Source organism: Peromyscus californicus, unplaced genomic scaffold, assembly GCF_007827085.1.
Source record: "Peromyscus californicus insignis strain IS unplaced genomic scaffold, ASM782708v3 Scaffold_6__1_contigs__length_162567912, whole genome shotgun sequence".
NCBI lineage: Eukaryota > Metazoa > Chordata > Mammalia > Rodentia > Cricetidae > Peromyscus > Peromyscus californicus.
This window is the reverse complement of record NW_026294584.1, coordinates 128,441,719-128,456,557: the sequence shown is the minus strand read 5'-3', so window position 1 is coordinate 128,456,557 and position 14,839 is coordinate 128,441,719. Positions and strand designations below refer to the sequence as shown.

The following is a 14,839-nucleotide window of genomic DNA, read 5'->3' as shown; positions in this document are numbered from 1 at the left end:
GTCACCTTTCTCCTCTTGGCTTTCCTCATGACCCCAGCCACATCTCACGCTCCACATGTGAATTATCCACATGTCTATCTGGGCCAAGGACACTTATCTTCTGCCTCCCAGAAACTTCTTGCCTCATGAATCGCCACGCACGGTTACACCAGCTTTCCACGTCCTTCTCCCAGTCACAGTCCAGCCCTATAACGGCAGTGCTAACCACCTGCCTGGCACACTAGAGGCACTCTACTGCCTGTATCATCATCAGACCAGGGGCTCTGCACGGGAAACTTACCTAAGGCAAAGCTGCATCTCTGCCTGCAGGAATCTGTCCATGGACCCTGGACTGGAGCCAGACATCTGTGGGAAAAGACACAACCCCTGGAGATCCATCCAGCTTTAGCCCCAGGCCCCCACCCTCCCTACAGATACCCTCAGCTCACCTCCCTGAGCTTCTTGAAAGCAAAGGCCACACCATGCCTTTGCCCCCAGTAGATATCGGCAAAGGTCCCCTCACTGATTCGGTGGCTTTGGTTAAAGTCCTCAGTTGCTTGGACGACATCTGCCTCACTCCAGAAAAGCCTGTCTCCGGGCAAACTCAGAAGCTTTTCCTGCTTGGGGACAGATGTGGAAGTGCTGCAGTCCTAGGGATTGAACGAGAAGAGTGGGTTGACATGCTGTGGAATATCAGTTTAATGGTGCAAAGATGCGTTGCATTCTTTTATGTTGGATTTGTTTAACTCTGTAAAGCTGCATTACTTTGTTTGCCTAAAACACCTGATTGATCTAATAAAGAGCTGAACAGCCAATAGCATGGCAGGAGAAAGGATAGGCGGGGCTGACAGGCAGTGAGAATACATAGGAGGAGAAATCTAGGCTCATAAAGAGAAGGAGGAATGAGGAAAGGAGATGAAGAGGAGGATGCCAGGAGCCAGCCACCCAGCCACCCAGCCACCCACAGAGTAAGAAGGAAAGAAAGATATATAGAATAAAGAGAGGTAAAAAGCAGAGAAGGAAAAAACAGAAGAAGAGAAACAGGATAATTTAAGTTAGGGAAGAAAAGTTGGCTAGAAACAAGCCAAGCTAATGCCGGGCATTCGTAAGTAACAATAAGTATTCGTGTATTTATTTGGGAGCTGGATAGTGGGCCCCCAAAGGTTAAAAAAAAAACTACAGTGATGACCATGGGAGCTGGCCTTCCCTGCTCCCCAGAGGGAACCCTGGAATACCAAGGGGCTTTCATCTCGTTACAAGTGGTAACAAAGACACCATAGACCTGCCCTTACACCGGCTACCTCCTTCTCCAGAGTTCTGGCAAGCAATGTGAATGTTCAAATAACCACACAATTCTGTAAGCAGAGCTAGGGAATCTAAGCCTGGTGCATATGGAAGACCAGAAACAGAAGTCTGGCTTCTGTGACTCCCCTTTTCAAACACAGGTGCACAGAAATTTATATTTTTGAAGTTACATATATCCTTATCAATAGTTCTCGGGAATTGGAAGCTATTAAAGATGAATGTGTCTCCTGCTGGTTAGATACACTAGGATTTATCTATCACAAAATGAGAATGGGGCCAGCAAGATGTCTCATTAGGGAAAAGCTCTTGAGAAGCCTGGTGACCTGAGTTCCATCCCCAGGACATAAGTGATTAACTCCTGAAAGTTGTCCTCTAACTCCACATGTGTGCCATGGCATGTATATGCCCTCACACATACATATACATACCTACATATAAAATAAATAAATGTAGGATAAAATGTTAAAGATGATGTGCAAAAATAAAAAGAAAAGAAAACCAAATGTTAATAGAAACTTTTTCTTTTTTTTGAGACAAAGTTTTACCATGTAGCCCTGGCTGGCCTGGAACACACTATGTAGACCAGGCTGGCCTCAAACGTTCAGAGACCTGCCTGCCTTTCCTCCAAGTGCTGGGATTGAAAGTCCTCAATGATTCAACCATCTCTGAAAATGATTAGCTAAATCACAGAAGACGGTCATTAACTAGCCCCGGGAACAACCACTCTCTGGCCCAGGGACCAAGCCCAAACCCATAACTTCTCAACAGTACGAAAACTTTTATTTTTTTTCTGAGGCAAGGTTTCTCTATATAACAGTCCTGGATCTTGCTCTGTAGACCAGTCTGGCCTCGAACTCACAGAGATCCGCCTGCCTCTGCTTCCCAAGTGCTGGAATTAGTACACCACCACCACCAGGCATTTTAAAAAAAAAACAAAAAACAAAAAACGGGTTTCACTATGTAGCTCTGGTTGGCCTGGAACTGACTATGTATACCAGGCTAGCCTCAAACTCACAGAGATCCAGTTGCCTCTGCCTCCCAAGTACTGGGATTAAAGGTAAGGGTCACCACGCCTGGCTTTAATGATCTTTTCCGATCAGAAGAAAAATCTGGGCATGGTAGTACATGCCTACAATCACAGCATTTGGAACACTGAGTAGGGGGATCACAAATTCAAATCCAGACTGAGCTACACAGAGAGACCTTGTCTCACAGATAAATACTGGCTGAGGATGCAGCTCAGTTGGCAGAGTGCTTGCCCCATGCACAGGCCCTGAGCTCCATTCTTAGCACACATAAGCTAGGTCTGGTGGCACATGCCTGTTATCCAATAACCTGGGAGGTGGAGGCAGTAGTTCCAGGTTATTCTCAGCTACACAGTGAGTTTGAAGCCAGCCTGAGCTACATGGAACCCTGTCTCAGAAAGAGTAAAAAACTGTTTCCTCTGTATTTTTTCCCTTGGCTGGGGTAGAACCCAGGGCTATAACACTGAGCTGCACCCTGGCCCAAAGCTTTCATTTCTAACCCAGTGTGAATTACAGGCATCTTACTACCAATATGGTCGCAAGGCTATCTGGGAGCACTACCAAATTAGCGTGAAAGGACCCACAGGAACAAAGTCAACCACTCTGACTGTTGCTCAACTCAACAAGAAAGTGGGAAAGGCTGTTGTAAACCAGTTCCGGTAACTGCACTTGTAGGCGGTACCAGCCCAGCTCCTGCTTACAAAGGTCCATTGTAAACAAAGGTCCTATGGTGCTTGGCAGTGCAGGCCTGTCCTCCAGGCTGCTCCTCCAGAGGCTGAGACAGGGAGATCACAAGTTCAAGGCCTGTCTGTGAACCTTAGTAAGAGCCCATCTCAAAACAAAACAAAACAAAACAAAACCGGCTGTGGTTGAATGCAGAGAGCCCTGGGTTCAAATCCCCAATGTGGCAAACATGAATCCTGGCTTACGCTGGGACTCGGCGCTAGGGAGTTTCATTAGGCCCTGAATTACACCCCAAAGAAACAAACCCACCACGCTCCCCCTGCTCAGTGCAGCAGAAACCCCTCATCTCACTGAAGACTATACTTAGTCTCAGAAGCTTGCAGAGACAATGCATCTCCCTTGTCCTCCCTACCCCCACACTAATCTCAGGGAATGAAGAAACTGTTTCTGAGAGAAAACCAGAAGCCAGGACACAGCTGGGACAGAAGCCAAGGGTGGGTTTACCTTAGACTGGGAAATGTCAGGTTGGTCAGTTTTCAAGGAACAAGGGGCATCCTCCTTGCATGGAAGCTGGTGGGAGGCTTGCTGCTGGGCCCCAGCCACAGTGGTCCCTGGAAAGGATGACAGACAGGGTCAGCACTCTGCCTGGGACTCATCCCAAAGCAAGCTTCTCTCTCAATCGGTGCTGTCTCCTTCTGACACCATGTGCCAGCTGCCAGGCTCCTTGGGTGTCAGTTCTTTTAAGCCGGGTGACATCTTACAACAGGTGCAATTTATCATCTCTAATGACGGGAGGAGACAGGGAAGCCAGCAGCTGGGGACGCTCCTGGGCTGTCCCAGGGCCTGGCCATGAATGGCTGAGGACACAGAGAAACCTCCACTGTGGCGCCCCAACAGGGAGCCCTGCGGAAAGTAAGGCTGGGAGCAGAAGGGGCAACACAGGCTGGGAGACAAGGAACACTCCACCCGGGCCAAGGACTGGGGAGCTGAGGGTACTGCGGGAGAAGAGGGGAAGGCCCAGCATCACTCAGTAAATACTCGGCACAGTTAGTTAGCAAATACCTCCATCCTGTGGGCACCAGTAACCAAGGGTGACTCATGCAAATGCGCTACTTTACAGAAGGGAATGAGTATCCATAGACTGTGGTGCCCACAGGGGTCCTGAACCAGCCGCTCAGGGGCCCCTTGGTGATCAGAAGTCTGACCATCACCAAAGCTGGCCAATGGCAGCATGAGCACTCTAGTTTTATGCATTTGGGATTTCTCCTTTTTTTTTTTTTTTTTTTTTTTTTTTGGTTTTTCGAGACAGGGTTTCTCTGTGTAGTCCTGGCTGTTTGGGATCTCACTCTGTGGACCAGGCTGGCTCTGCCCCACTGAGTGCTGGGATTAAAGGTGTGAGTTACCACTGCCTGGCACGGATCTCTTGCTTTTCAATGTTTTAAAAGAATTGCCTAAGGTTTCCCCAGACACAGCAAGGCACAGCCACACGGCAGATGAAGTAGCCACGGGCCATGTACGCCACCTGGGCCTTCAGCACACTGCTTTCACTGTCTGTATAGACACTGCAGGTCCTTTGTTGTTGTTGTTGTTTTGATTTGATTTGATCTGATTTTCGAGACAGGGTTTCTCTGTGTAACAGCTCTGGCTGTCCTGGAACTCGAGCTGTAGCCCAGGCTGGCCTCGAACTCACAGAGATCCACCTCCAGAGCGCTAGGATTAAAGGCGTGAGCCACCAGCTTGGCACTGCAAATCCTTGACGAGAAATTACACACACTACACTAGATACCATACCACAACACACACACAACATACACCATACTCATGCACACCACACACACAGACCACACCACACCCCACACATCCTACACACAATCCACACTATACCACACACACAACGTACACCATACACATAGACACCCACACACCACACCCCCTCCCCCCACACATACCCACGCTGCACCACAAACACCACACACACTGTCGCCACAGATGACTCACAGAGTGTCTAGTGAGTCACTTTCAGTCAGCTGAATGCTTCACAGGTTCGTGAAAGGACAGGGACACATTGTAGGGTCCATTCATCTCTACATAAAAGCCTCCAAAACACAACCCCGAGTGTCTAAACTTTTCTTCTAAAATAAAAACTTCCTCAAACACTAGCTTCCCTGGGCAGTACATGAGCCTGGAATCTGGGGCTTTCCCAGGGCTGGCAGGCATCAGTGATACATGGAAAGAATGACTCCTCCTGTTTCCAACTACAAAAACAGAAGAGTAACTTCCTTCTCTGTGGGAGGGACCGCAGGGACAGGCCCAGTGACCCAGGCACACCTGCTCCCCAGGGCCACTCAGGAAAGTGAGCCATACAAAGGCTGATGGTGAAGGTACAGAGGGGCATCTGTGACCTCTCCTGTCTCCCCCACCTCCCCTCTGACTGGCTTTCTCCCTTTGGCAAAGGAAGAACAGTATGGCCTGGGACTAAGGATCCGTTAATTGGAGTTCATAGGTCAGCACGTTTTTCCCCTTCTTTCAATATCTTCAGTCACAAGACATAGTCCAGACTCCTTGGCCTAAAGTTAACTGTGTCCTGTCCTGTCCTGTCCAGTCCCGTCCAGTGTGGTCCATGTCCCCCTTCCCCCCTCTCATGTTCTCTCTCTCTCTCTCTCTCTCTCTCTCTCTCTCTCTCTCTCTCTCTCTCTCTCTCTCTCTCTTTGAGACAGGGTCTCACTGTGCAGCCCTGGCCTGGAACTGGACATAAGAACTGTAGTGGGCACTAGGTCCTTGTGTTCACAGTCTGCCCCCCACTCCCCAACCTGTGTGACCTAGACCACACTAGATCTTCCTCTAGGTCCTTAAGCTATAGAATTCATTCTGTTTGTTTGTTTCTTTGTTTTGGTTTTTGAGACAGGGTTTCTCTGTGTAGCCCTGGCTGTCCTGGCTGTCCTCACTCTGGAGATCAAGCTGACCTTGAACTAGGAGATCTGCCCGCCTCTGCCTCGAGAGTGTTGGGATTAAAGGCATACGCCACCCCCACCCAGCTAGAATCTGTAGGGATGTGACAGCCAGCCCTAACCTGATGGCACTGTGTTTTTTTGCCTACACACAAATGAACTGCTCTATCTCAGCCATTAGAGTGCTCAGACCTGAGTAATAATTTACACAGGTCCCTGTGATAACTAAAGAAACATAATATGGAGCCATTGACCTTTTGCTCTGGAATGTCCCAGTGGCCTGCAGATGAGATAAGAAAGGATAATGGGGAGGAGTGGGGGGCTGGAGAGTTGGCTCAGTGGTTAAGATGGACCTGGGTTCGATTCCTAGCACCCACATGACAGCTCACACCTGTCTGTAACTCAGTTCCAGGGAATCTGACACCCTCACACCAATGCATATAAAATAAAATAAAATTAATTATTTTTTAAAAAAGAATAAGATAATGGGCTGTGAGGTATTAACAGCTACCTTTGTTTCTATAAAACTCACTATCACTATGGGAAAGGGATGAAATGGTCTTTTATTACTATATAGCAGGAAAGAAAAAATACCCAAGGGAAGTAAAACAATTTTCCTGCCCCGCTGTGGATTCCATGGATAGTTGTAATACACATCTTTGTGATGTCTGCCTTACCCCACCTTCTGGACAGCATGCTGTATTGACTCTAAGACTGTCGTCCTTTTGCTACCGGTAAGAATAAATTCACTTAATCTAAATCTGACTTGAGTCTAAGTCTCTGGTGTCTCCCAGTGTACTCGAATGCTGACACAAATCCACTCTTATGGAAGAGGTCCCATGTACTTTGCACAAGAGTTTCAGTAGAGTCACACTTCAAGCTTTAGTGTGATAATTATCACCAGGAAACTTTTTTCCAGAGTTGTACTGTATTTAAATATGTCTAGGGGCTGTAGAGATGGCTCAGTGGTTAAGAGCACTGGCTATTCTTCCAGAGGACCCAGGTTCAATTCCCAGCACCCATATGGCAGCACACAACTGTCTGTAACTCCAGTTATAGGGGGTCTGACTCCCTCACACAGGCACATATGCAGGCAAAACACCAATGTACATAAAATAAAAAAATAAATCATTAAAATGTAAAGATAAATATATAAATATGTCTAAAATAAACTGTCCAGGGTCGGACTCCAGAAGTTTGAACCAACACTGGCTACTGAGTCGTGTTAACTGGACTTCCCTCCTACCTAGTGCAGATGTTACTCGGCCAGCTTTGGTGTTTGCAGAGACCAACCCCCCCCACCCCTCCACATACACACACAAGAAACCAGGTTGGCCTGGAATTTGCATTCATCCTCCAGCCTTTGCCTCCCCAGGGCTGGGACGGAGGCAGACATGGCCACCCCCAGCTAAGGTGCCTGATTCTCTGTACTAAGATGTAATGGACTCTGTTCTTCCCATTTTACAGATGGAGGAACTGAGGAAAGAGGAGGCTGAGTGGGAATTCAAGCACAGGGGGGTCGGCCTCAGGCCCAAGCACCCAAGAGTGGCTTCTCCAAGCAGGGTTGGCTGGCTTCAGGCCCCTCAGTGAACTGCATTCCATAGGTCTGGGATCTTAAGCTTGCAGGCCACAGGCTACAGGAGAGGAGAAGCGAGCCCTGGAGAAGTCATCGCTGGCTGTCCTCCTATCATCTGGCAGTCTGTCCCTCGGCTCTAGCATGGGCACAAGAAGCTGGACGCACATATAATGTGCCCTGCAAGGCTCCGGGACAGCAGTGTATGCAGTATGAGAGACAGGAGTGCTCAGATCCCAGGACTCACGTCACCTTGAACAGATCCTTACTTTTTCTTCTGATGAAAATGATAAGGGTCAGGGGCTGGAGTGTAGCTCAGTGGTAAAGCTTGCATGCCTAAAGCCCAGGGTTCCATCCTCAGCTCTCCCCTCCCCCCTCCAAAAAAATGGTATTTATTTACTTAACATATTTAGGGATTGGGATTTTTTGGTGCTGAGGATTGAAGCCAGGCCCTGTGCATGGCAAGCAGATGCTCTGCCATGGACCACAGGGCTCCCTACCCTCAGGCCCCTGAGTAAAGCCGGATTACAGGTATGTGCTACCCATCCAGCTATCTAGCCCAGAACAGGGTTGAACTCACGATCCTCCTGCCCCAGACTCTCAAATAGCTGGGATTACAGGCATATACCACCACACCTAGATGTTTCCTCTTTCTAACTCACTGTACCCCCTCCCCTGGCCTCCATGGGCACTGTACACAAGTCGTCCATGTACATATGTTCAGGTGAAACACCCATACACATAAAACAAAAACAAATAAATCTAAAACTCAGAAGAGGAGGGGGAAGAGAAGAGAGAGCACCTGAGTCCAGAAAGCAGCCCGGCTTCACAAGCTGGCCCTTTTCCTGTTCATCCTTGAGGTTTCTTCCAGAAGCAGCCACAGGCCCTGGCTTCACCGCCTCTGGGAAGGCTGGAAGAGGAGACATGCTCTCAGGAACAGGCTTCCCTGGAACAACGCACAGAAGACATTGTTACTTTCCATGACCAGGGGAGCTATGGAGAGGCAGGGCTGGAAGTTGGGGACTTGGGGTCTAGTCCTGCCTCCAGCACAAAATGTCATTGTGCCTCATGAGGTTTTCTCTCTGGGCCATGGCCTGCCCATCTGTCCACTGGGACGATGGGCTGTGATAATGCCATGTGGTTTGTCTCTGACATTCTGAATCACACACACACACACACACACACACATACACACACACACACACACACACACCCCTAGCTTCTGACTGGGCTAGTTATGTAACTTCAGAAAAGTCTCTTTCCATCTGTGAGCCTCCTATAAGATGGAGACCAATGGGACCAGAGAGATGGTTCAGCAGGTGAGAGCACTTACTACTCTTACAGAGGACCTGGGTTCTGTTCTCAGCACCGCCCCCCACAACAGCTCACAACTCTCTGTAACTCCAGTTCCAGGGGATCCAACATCCTCTTCTGACCCCCATGAGCACCAGACATGCACATGGTGCACATACATGCAGGTAAACACTCATATATATAAAATAAATAGGGACTGGAGAGATGGCTCAGTGGTTAAGAGCACTGGGAATCTTCCAGAAGACTCAAGTTTGATTCCCAGCACCCACATGATGGTTCAAAAATGTCTGTAACTGTATTTCCAACATCCTCTTCTGGCCTCTGCAGGCACCATGCATGCAGGTGGTATACATACATATATGTAGGCAAAACACTCATACATATAAAATACAAATAAATACATCTTTAAAAATAAATAAATCAAAAACAAATAGAGACCATGAAGATAACACCTGTTTGCCTCCTTCCCAGGGCTGCTGTGAACAGAGAATGAGAGCCCGGGTGCGAAAAGGCTTTGGAAAGGGCTGTACAGTTTACCGAATGTGTCAACAAGTCGCAGACATCCATCTAGGAACTGGGTGTGACTCAGTGGGAGAGCACGTGCCTAGCATATGCTAACTCACAAGACCCTGAGTTCCAGGAGCCACAGGTACAGAGTCCTGACTGTCCTGCAGTCTCACTTCCCTCTTCCTATGTGCGAATCCTCCACAGCAGCTCTATCTAGAGAGAGCCCCTGGGCTAGCCCCACCCAGCACACACACAACTCAACAGCTCATCTCTATACAGCTTCAGGGATTTGCTGAGGCTCACACAGCCCAGGCTTATGGGGCTGGCTGCAGAAGTCACCTGCCCTCCTATGAGTCCCCACTTCTACTTAGCATGAGTTTGGGAAACTCCAAAGACGTTGGGAGGTCTTGCACGTGCCAGCTCACATTCAGATTCTCAAAGTGAGTCTGTCCAACAGCTTTCTCCTCTGCTCCACTAGTGCCCAGGCTTACCCTTCCAGCCTGCACCGCTCCAGCTCAGGTGCCCTTCCTTTGTCACCAGGCAGCAAGACTGAAATATAGGTCACTCCGGCCCCATCACATCCCACTACTTAAAGGGAAGCACTACGGTTTCTCAGCGCCTGGATAACGTCTAAATTCCTTAGTCTGGATTCTTCAATATTACTCCCTCAGATAAAACCATAAGGGCTGTGGACTTAACTCAGAGGCGGTAGAGCACTTCAGCTCGGCCTGATGCTACCAAGATCAAATAACTGGGCAGCTGTCATTGGGCGCGTGCGTGCGTGTGTGTGTGTGTGTGTGTGTGTGTGTGTGTGTGCGTGCGTGCGTGCGTGTGTGTGTGTGTGTGTGTGTGTGTGTGTGTGTGTGTGCAGTGCTCTCAGAGGCCATAGATATCGGATCTCTGTAGCTTGAGTTGCATACACTTGTGAGCCACCTGATATGAGTGCTGGTAACCTTAATTCTGGTCCTCACACTCTCTTCTACCGAGCCGTCTTTCCAGCTCCCAAGATTTCTTCTTGTTTCTTTTGGGACAAGGTATCATGATGTAGCCCTGGCTGGCCTAGAACTCATAGAGATCCTCTGCTTTTCCAGCGCTGGCATTAAAGACGAATGCAACCATGCCTGGCTTATTTTAGTGTTTTGTGTGTGTAACTCAAGCTACAGAGATCCAACATCTCTGGCCTCTGAGGGCACCTGAACAGACAAACACACACACACACACACACACACACACACACACACACACACACACACACACACGATGGCCCAGCGGCAGCTGCCCAGTTATTCGATCTCTCGGCAGCATCAGGCCGAGCTGAAGCAAAAGGATCCCAGCGTCATTTGTTCCAAGTGATAAACGGAGTCTCTCCAAACAAAGCATTGCTGTGGAAGTCGTTTTGCAAACCCAAGCTTTGGTATCACAACAGATAACATCTAAATTCATCTGGTACTACGCTTTCATGAATGCTGGCAGACATACTTAACTGCCACAGAGTCTCTGGCAGTCAACAGAATTACCTGCATGCATGCATTTACTTTTTAAAATATCTATTGGTGGAGCTGAGGAGGGAAGCCAAGACCTCAAATACACTGGGCAAGCCCTCTGTCGCTGAGCTATACCCCAGTGCTAGCCCACAAACTTTAATCATCTCTATAAGCCAAGCGTGTTGGCTCCCACTGTACCCCCAGCACTTGGGAGGGCGAATTCAGAGATTCAGAGTTCAAATCCAGCCTGAGCAATTTAGTGAGCTTGTTTCAAAATAAGAGGGGGAGGGTGGCAATCTAGGGAGATAACTCTGGGCGAGTGCTTGCCTAGAAGGTGTGGGGCCCTGGACTCAATCTCTAATACTCAAAACTACCACCGTCTGTGACCCCACTCCAGTCCGAGTTCCATCAGAGAAGGGAGGTCCCTGCACAATTAGGAACAAAAGTACAATGAGGTCACTGGGAAGTTCTAGGAAATTGGGAAAACAAAGGCTGAATGGGAATCACAGTGACTTTTCCCTGAGTTTCCTGTATCGTACATGACACATTCCTCTATTAATATTTTTTAAATTATATTTACTTACTTGGCCATGTGTGCACATGTGTGGAGGTCAGAGGACAACTTTTGGGAATTGGGAATCCTTATACTATATGAGTTCCAGGGACCACACTTAAGTCATTAGGTGGCAACAAGCACCCTTACCCACATTATGAACAGTTCACTGGCCCACATTCCTCTTTTAAATAAGCTTGTCTTAGGCCTGGCATGATGGCACATGCCTTTAATTCCAGCATTTGGGAGGCCAGCCTGGTCTAAATAGCAAGTTCCAGGACTACATAGAGAGACCCTGTCTCAAAAAGCAAAAAATAAAATAAATAAATAAAAAGCTTGTCTTTCGAAAGCAGAAGCAAGCACCAGCTCCATCCTGTCCCAGTTGAGATCACTCTGGACCACTTCCCAGAGGATGGAGGAAGCTGGGTATTGTGGTACAGCAGGCCTGTGAGCCTAGCATCAAGAGGCAGGAGGACAACCAGCAGTTCTAAGCTAGCCTGAGCTATACAGTGAGATCCTGCCTTAAAAAAAAAAAAAAAAGAGTGGGGAGGTTGGAGATCTAGTGCAACAGTGTAAGTATTTGCCTCAGTGTCTGATGCCCTGGTTCATCCCAAGCACAGCATGATGATGAGACTGACCGGGCGGGTGGCGGGGGGAATGAATAAGAGGAGGCAAGAGACAGAGACAGTGTAAATTCCTTCCCTCAAATAACTTCCAGGCATAGTGGCTCACTTTAATGCCAGCACTCGGGAGGCAAAGGCAGGTGGATCTCTGCCAGCCTGGTCTACATAGCAAGTTCCAAGACAGCCAGGGCCACATAGTGAGACCCTGTTTTAAACAACAACAAAATCCTATAGAATGTTCAGCTCCCAAACTGAGTTGGGGAAAGGAGGGTAGACGCCCTTAGCTTTCACTGAACTCTGTTCTGAATCGTCTTTAAAACTTTTTAACAATTTTTCCTTTTGTTTGGTTTTTCAAGACAGGGTTTCTCTGTGTAACAGCCCTGGCTGTCCTGGAACTCACAGAGATCTACCTGCCTCTGCCCACAGAGTGCTGGGATTAAAGGCCTGTGCCACCACACCCTGCTTAACATTTTTTTTAATCTTTATGGCCAATAGATATATGACTTGAGGCTGATAAGATGGCTCAAGGGATAAAGACACCTGCAGTCAAACCAAACCTGAGTTCAATCCCTGGGCCCACATGGCAAAAGGTGAGACAGACTCCAGCAAGTTGTCCTCTGTCTTTCTATACATCCCATGAAACAATGAAACATGCATGTGGTGATATATTATGTCCCCCAATATATTGTGCATACTAATAAGCTTATCTGGAGTCAGAGGACAGAACAGCCACTAGACAGACATAGAGGCCAGAAAATGGTGGCACTCACACCTTTAATCCTATCACTTGGGAAACAGAGATTGATGCGGATCTCTGTGAGTTCAAAGCCACACTGGAAACAGCCAGGCATGGTGACTCACACCTTTAATCCCAGGAAGTGATGGCAGGAAGCAGAAAGGTATATAAGGTGTGAAAACCAGGAACTAGAGCTGGTTAAGCTTTTAGGCTTTGGAGCAGCAGTTCAGCTGAGATCCATTCAGATTATGAGGACTCAGAGGCTTCCAGTCTGAGGAAACAGGATCAGCTGAGGAACTGTCGAGGTGAGGAAGCTGTGGCTTGTTCGGCTTCTCTGATCTTCCAGCATTCACCCCAATATCTGGCTTCAGGTTTGATTTTATTAATAAGACCTGTTACGTTTTGTGCTACACATGCATGCACAAAGACATACATGTACACACACATACACAATAAATAAGTGTAAAAACTTATTTAAAAGACACATGAATTAACTAGACATGGTGGCACATGCCTTTAAGGATAGCACTCTGGGAGCAGAGGCAGGTGAATCTCTGTGAGTTCGAGGCCAGCCTGGTCTACAGAGCGAGATCCAGGAAAGGCACAAAGCTACACAGAGAAACCCTGTCTCGAAAAACAAAACAAAAAAATAGATAGAAAGATAATAGATAAATAAATAATAAAATAAAAAAATAAAAAATTAACCAAGTCAGAGTCAGAGGTGGACAGAAGGGAGTTTCGACCCCCTCAAGCTGAGTGGGCAGCCTAGGAAGGAGCACATCATAATCTTTCATCCTCATCTCAAGCCACTGTCTCGGGTCAACCTTTGATGAGTGGGACCTTGGGACCCTGGGTCAAGCACAGCTCAGAAGAGAAAAGTGCCATTATACTGAAAACCTGCCCATTTTGCCAATCGCCACATTCCAGTCTGAATGGTTTCTTTTTTCACTCTGTCCAGAACCTGGCACTGTTCCTTCCTGTCCTGGTCATTTAGAAAATGTGTTTTGTTTTGGTTATCATGTTGTTATTTGGATCAGAGTTTTTGTTTCTCCCTTTATTTGTTTGTTCGTTGAGAAAGGGTCTCTTGTAACCCAGGTTGGTTGGCCTCACACCAAGCACACGCTGAGAGTGAACTCCCAATCTTTATGCCTCCACCCCAAGTGCTGGGATTAAGGAGCAGCATTTGTGGGTCATGCCACCTGGAACGAACCCAGTCCCTAAGTCAGCCACTTCCCCACAGCAGCCTAGTCTGTGCCTAGTCTGTAGACCAGTCTAGCCTTGAAGCCCAGGAGGGGAACAGACAGTCTTTTGTAACAACATGTCAACAAAACCCATTTGCTGAGGTAACTGCCAATTCATGAGCAAGCCTACCACTAACCAGGCACAATCAGATACTGAGCCCATCCCCCCCCCCCCCAGGCAGGCATCCCCCAGAGGCAGGCATCCCCTGGGGCAGGCTGCCCCCCAGGCCCTTACCCAGCCTCCACTCTCTGCTACTGTATGTCTTGTGTTGTTTCTCCTTCCCCAGACAGCCTAGAGTGGAGATCCCACTGTCCTCAGAGGGCATACCAGCAGCACCTGAAGAGCAGCATGTGAAGCAGAAGGACAGAGGTGTCTCCATGGTAAAGAACCCTTAACTGTGACTTGGGGCGGAAGCCATGCCCACAACAGTGGGAAATGATACCCAAAGACCACCGGTCCCCACATTGCTCTTGGGCCCAGCACACAATGCATCTTTTCTTTTACATTTTGTATTTATCAATGTGTATGTACACAATGTGCATATAGCAGCATTTGTGTATGTGCGCGTGCGTGCGTGCGTGTGTGTGTGAATATGGACATGAGCATGTATAGAGTTCGAGACTGAGTCTTTTTGTTGTTATTTTATTGTGTATACCAGACTAGCTAGCCCAAGGGCCTCGAAGAATTCTTCATCTCCCATCTCCCTTGGGAGAACTGGAAATATAGACACTGGTACCAGTGGCTTTTACACAGGTTCTGGGGATTTGAACTCAGGTCCTCAGGCTTGCAAAGAAGTGCTTTTATACACTGAACCATCTCCCCAGCTAGAGGTATTTTCTTGACTGTAGCCTGGCTGAGCCTCAGTT

The 14,839-nt window shown here is 48.0% G+C and overlaps 1 protein-coding gene across 2 annotated transcripts in view; it reads right to left on the bottom strand.

The window, feature by feature from the left end:
- The window catches only part of Irak2 (interleukin 1 receptor associated kinase 2), a 55,428-nt gene that overhangs the window by 16,215 nt on the left and 24,374 nt on the right, over window positions 1-14,839 (bottom strand). Inside the window, exons 3-6 of one of the 2 annotated variants that reach the window (XM_052720574.1) lie at window positions 8,317-8,424; window positions 3,498-3,604; window positions 429-629; window positions 281-345 (exon numbers count right to left, since the gene is read on the bottom strand). In XM_052720574.1, coding sequence (XP_052576534.1) covers window positions 281-345; window positions 429-629; window positions 3,498-3,604; window positions 8,317-8,424 — 481 coding nt within the window. Of the gene's footprint in view, window positions 1-280; window positions 346-428; window positions 630-3,497; window positions 3,605-8,316; window positions 8,461-14,839 lie in introns of both variants that reach the window. The other variant, XM_052720573.1, reaches the window with a different exon arrangement.